At 44.1% G+C, this 5,626-nt stretch overlaps 1 protein-coding gene across 1 annotated transcript; it reads right to left on the bottom strand.

The window, feature by feature from the left end:
- Window positions 1–379: 379 nt before the first annotated feature.
- Window positions 380–1,736, bottom strand: LOC107731749 (oligodendrocyte transcription factor 1-like). Its single transcript, XM_016542908.1, has 2 exons — window positions 1,624–1,736; window positions 380–1,196 (listed from the first exon to the last, which is right to left on the bottom strand). The coding sequence occupies exon 2, from the start codon at window positions 1,193–1,195 to the stop codon at window positions 491–493; it is 705 nt and encodes a 234-aa protein (XP_016398394.1). The 5' UTR covers window position 1,196; window positions 1,624–1,736; the 3' UTR covers window positions 380–490.
- Window positions 1,737–5,626: the final 3,890 nt, after the last annotated feature.

Below are 5,626 nucleotides of genomic sequence, written 5' to 3'. Positions count from 1 at the left end.
GAGCGTTTTGCAAAAGGAAAAAGTGGTAACACTTAAAAAGGTTTAGTTAGCCAAATGCAAATTTGCACATTCAGGTTGAAATGTTAAAAATGTATTAGTATATGTGGAAATTGACATGAACCAAAATGTAATAAATGCTGTAAAAGTTTTGCTCAGTGTTTGTTTTGGATACTTAGGGACAGTTTACCAAAAATTTTTGTCATCGTTTATCAACCATCATGGCATTTCAAAACCATGTGACTTTCTTTCTTCTGTGGAACATAAAAATTTTGATTTCTTCATTTGTCTTCCACAGAGGAAAGTCAAACAGGTTTGGAAATGTCAAGATGGTGAGGAAATTTTTGGGTGAATTATTCCTAAAGGTTAACAAATTGAACCTTTTTGTAAAGTGTTACCAAAAAATGATCCAGACACCCCACCCTTCACAGACATTAAAAACTGCATGTTGTTGTATTGTTCTTTTTTAGCCTTTCTCCAAGTCATGTTGGAATTATTTTGGGAAGCGTGTGGCGGGATTAACATGCACCACCCGTGGGGTCCGGCACACCCCACACTGGCACACCGGGCTCTCCGACATGCTGCCTGACCCCCATGCCAAGGGCTCCTCCTGGGTACCCTGAGGCAGAAGAGGGCACTTTGCTGCACCCATTTGCTGCTCAGGAGGGGAAAGCAGAAGCTGTCCTGGCCCGGTAAGAAATGGCCACCCCCCTGTCAGCAGCAGACGTGGTACAGTCCCGCTGACGCCCATCCCGATGCTGACCTCGCCCAGCAGACGCCTCATCTCCTGCAAGGAGGAGCCTAGGAGCAGGATGTAGTTACGGGCCAGCACCAGCGTGGAGATCTTAGACAGGCGGCGCCCAGTCGGAGGGGCTCCTGGAGGGAAGTAAGGGTGCTGCAGTGCTCCACCTACACCGGTGGGAGAAGAGTAGGGCACCATGACCTCTCGTAAAGCATCCATGGCCACGTTAAGGTCTTGCATTCTCTTTCTCTCACGACTGTTGATCTTTCTCCGTAGCTCCTGTTGCTCTTCCACACTAAGCTCACGAGGGGGTTTTGAAGATCTGTAAGGCCCCTGGAGACCCCCAGCACTGGAACTTGGTCCTCCTGCTCCTGTTACCCATACCATTCTTGGCATGAGTTCCTGCAAAGAGCCCTCGCCCTGCTCTTTGCACCTAAAACCAGGCACAGCCTGCATTCTGAGAGAAGATATTAAGAAAACATGTTTAAGTCAATAAAATAAAATAGAATAAAAATGTTAAAAATCAGCAGCATATCTTTGGTATTAACAGAATGTGTTGAAGGGATTGCTCTATCAAAAAAATATTCTTTAATTATTATCACAATGTCATTCCAAATGTTCCAAATGTTTCCAAATGAAGTTTGACATTCTTTCTTCTGTGGGACATATTTTGAGAAATGTCTGTTTTTGTCCAACAATTTTGGACCCCTCTGACTTTCATTGCACAGAAACATCTTCAAAATATCATCCCTTGGGTTCCACAGAAGAAAGAACAAAGTAAGTAAAGTAAGTGAGTAAACTATGGCAACATTTTCATTTTTGGGTGATCTCTTCAAAGTTCAGTTGTCATGTTGCTCAGTCCCACTAGTAGGCAAAAATTTTACCTTCAAGCTCTTGGTCCACACACTCCAGATCTTCTTCCAGGGATTCTTTGAGTAACAATAAAGCAGTTCACTTCTTCAAGTCCATATTCATCTAGTCGTGAGTTAATCTTCCTAAAAACAGTAATGGTTAAATGTTAAATGCTCAATTAGATTGTTTGCTCTTTTGTCCATGTAGTTGTCCTTAATAGAGATTTTTTTAACTGTGTCTAACTAACACACTCCCTAACCATTCGAAGAATTTGAAAGAAGTACTGCTGTAATGAGCTAATGACTTACTCTTTCACTCTCTCTCTCTTTCTGCTCTTGACGCCCCCTCATCTGCCCTCCATGCTAATGATTTGATCATCATTTCCAATGGTTGAAAACCCTGATCGTGAGCACATGCCCCATGTTTAATGAATGGGATTGTCTTTATTTCTGCTTATATCAATGCAATACTGTGACATTTTCTTGCATGCGGGGGATATATAGTGACATTGATAATCAGCTATTGAATGAGGAAGCAAATGAACAAGTGAGCCAACAAACAGAAGGCCTAATGATGATCCTCGTCACAGGTGGCACACCGGACATACCCAGGGTAAGACTGATTGTAAAACATACAAACGGTGTAATTATCTCCTTTTCCAAACTATTGACACTTTCTTTTAGCCTCCCTCTAAACGTGAGAGGAAGGAAGAGACGTAAACAGAAAGCATGTTGTTCACATTGAGAGCAGGAGGTGAGAACATAGAATCTCCTGTTTGTCTGGCAGGGGTGAGAGGAGGGTAAGAAGGTGGCGGCACCCGGTCCCGGTGAATGGTATCATGGCATCCATGCGCACATACTCGTAGGCTCAGACAGGAAAGAGAATTTAAAGAGCAATCGCAATGCCAGGCACCTGCAGGGCAACAGAACACAACCTGCCAGTGTGTTGGGGTGTGTGGAAGTGTGTGTGCCTCTAGCTGACCTATAAAAGACAGCCTGTGATGGATTAGAGCTGGGATGTTCGTCAGCTGTACGTTTGTGAACGTGTGTGTGAAAAGAAATGGCAACAGAAAGGGGGGAGGGCGAGAAGAGAGGGCCGAAAGGGACACCTGCTCTGACACAGAGACAGAGAGAAGAGATGAAAAAGAGAGGGAAAGAAAGAACCTGGTGTCCACCCGCAACACCGCCCCCCTCCCGCTCTCTCCGTCCTTCCTTCCAGCTTGTGGGGGGTTGAATGAGGTGGCGCGGTGCCGGGGGGCTCACATCCGTACCCCCTGCCCCCAGTGCCCATTGCCTCCGTGGGTTTCATGGCGAGGCTGGAGCGGGTCAGGGACCGGTGGAGCCAGGCAGGGGGGGAGATGAGGGCTGTCTTTGTGGGGGTCAGTGTGTGCTCCGTCTGGGCCAAGCCGGCGAGCTTGGGCTGGGTCTCTGGAGCTGCACCTGGGAGTTCAATCAGCTCATTCACACCAAGCCTGTTTCCTGTAGTTACCAGTAAAACGCCTGGCTGAGGTGGTGTTCACTTGGCACCGCTGGGGTTCCCATCTCTGAGACACACATGCTAACACACACATGCACGATAACTTAATGCAACTATACAAAAATCTGTTTCAACTGCACTTATGCCACACTAAAAGGGGTAAACAATATATTTTAAGCTTAAAGGAGTAGTTCACTTCCAGAACAAAAATTTACAGATAATGTTCTCACCCCCTTGTCATCCAAGATGCTCATGTCTTTCCGTATTCAGTCGTAAAGAAATTATGTTTTTTGAGGAAAACATTTCAGGAATTTTCTCCATATAGTGGACATCTATGGTGCCCGCAAGTTTGAATTTCCAAAATGCAGTTTAAATGCAGCTTTAAACGGCTCTAAACGATCCCAGCCGAAGAAGGGTCTTTATCTAGCGAAATTGATCGGTCATTTTCTAAAATTTTTTTTACAAATATATACTTTTTAACCTGAAATGCTTGTCTTGTCTAGCTCTGCGTGAACTCTGTGCATTCCGGTTCATGACAGTTTGGGTATGTCGAAAAACTGCCATCTTATTTTTTCCTCCAATTTCAAAATCGTCCTAAATCGTCCTACATCGCTGTTTTACCTTTTTTTTTATAAAGGGCGTTTGACCTTCTTTGCATGTTCACTTTGTAAACACTGGGTCGGTACTTCTGCTGCGATGTAGGATGATTACCTGGCGTCCACCCGCAACACCGCCCCCCTCCCACTCTCTCCGTCCTTCCTTCCAGCTTGTGGGGGGTTGAATGAGGTGGCGCGGTGCCGGGGGGCTCACATCCGTACCCCCTGCCCCCAGTGCCCATTGCCTCCGTGGGTTTCATGGCGAGGCTGGAGCGGGTCAGGGACCGGTGGAGCCAGGCAGGGGGGGAGATGAGGGCTGTCTTTGTGGGGGTCAGTGTGTGCTCCGTCTGGGCCAAGCCGGCGAGCTTGGGCTGGGTCTCTGGAGCTGCACCTGGGAGTTCAATCAGCTCATTCACACCAAGCCTGTTTCCTGTAGTTACCAGTAAAACGCCTGGCTGAGGTGGTGTTCACTTGGCACCGCTGGGGTTCCCATCTCTGAGACACACATGCTAACACACACATGCACGATAACTTAATGCAACTATACAAAAATCTGTTTCAACTGCACTTATGCCACACTAAAAGGGGTAAACAATATATTTTAAGCTTAAAGGAGTAGTTCACTTCCAGAACAAAAATTTACAGATAATGTTCTCACCCCCTTGTCATCCAAGATGCTCATGTCTTTCCGTATTCAGTCGTAAAGAAATTATGTTTTTTGAGGAAAACATTTCAGGAATTTTCTCCATATAGTGGACATCTATGGTGCCCGCAAGTTTGAATTTCCAAAATGCAGTTTAAATGCAGCTTTAAACGGCTCTAAACGATCCCAGCCGAAGAAGGGTCTTTATCTAGCGAAATTGATCGGTCATTTTCTAAAATTTTTTTTACAAATATATACTTTTTAACCTGAAATGCTTGTCTTGTCTAGCTCTGCGTGAACTCTGTGCATTCCGGTTCATGACAGTTTGGGTATGTCGAAAAACTGCCATCTTATTTTTTCCTCCAATTTCAAAATCGTCCTAAATCGTCCTACATCGCTGTTTTACCTTTTTTTTTATAAAGGGCGTTTGACCTTCTTTGCATGTTCACTTTGTAAACACTGGGTCGGTACTTCTGCTGCGATGTAGGATGATTTTGAAGTTGGAGGAGAAAATGAGATGGAAGTTTTTCGACATACTCTAACTGTTTCAAACGGGACTGCAAAGAGTACGCATGCGCATTGCAGAGCTACACAAAACCGAGCGTTTGAGGTTAAAAAGTATATACACTTTTATTTATTTTTTTAGAAAAAGACCAATCGTTTCGCTAGATAAGACCCTTCTTCTTCGGCTGGGATCGTTTAGAGCCCTTTGAAGCTGCATTGAAACTGCATTTTGGAAGTTCAAACTCGCGGGCACCATAGAAGTACAGTACATTGTGGAGATAATTCCTGAAATGTTTTCCTCAAAAACATAATTTCTTTACGACTGAAGAAAGAAAGACATGAACATCTTGGATGACAACACTTGGATAACAAATTTACATTAGCTGTAAAAAAAAATTCTGGAAGTGAACTACTTTAATATCTTTGTATCACGTCTGGATTGCTGTAAATTATATCGTTTTCTGTTCAGTGAGGGATGAATCAAGATCACTGACAGTTGATGATGCATCTTGCCATTTTGAATGTACGCAAATGCAAATGAGATTATGCAGCGTCAGCGAATAGACAGAGTGTCCATGGATCAATGACAAAATGTCTTAAAGGGGTCATATGATGTTGCTAAAAAGAACATTATTTTGTGTATTTGGTGTAATGAAATGTGTTTATGCGGTTTAAGGTTCAAAAAACACATTATTTTCCACATACTGTACATTATTGTTTCTCCTCTATGCCCCGACTTTCTGAAACGCGTCGATTTTTACAAAACTCATCGGTCTGAAAAGCGAGGTGTGCTCTGATTGGCCAGCTACCCAGTGC

The sequence above is a fragment of the Sinocyclocheilus rhinocerous genome, unplaced genomic scaffold (genome assembly GCF_001515625.1).
Source record: "Sinocyclocheilus rhinocerous isolate Xijiao unplaced genomic scaffold, SAMN03320098_v1.1 scaffold2083, whole genome shotgun sequence".
Taxonomy (NCBI): domain Eukaryota; kingdom Metazoa; phylum Chordata; class Actinopteri; order Cypriniformes; family Cyprinidae; genus Sinocyclocheilus; species Sinocyclocheilus rhinocerous.
Note: the sequence above shows the minus strand (reverse complement) of the source record. Positions and strands in the feature narration are given on the sequence as shown.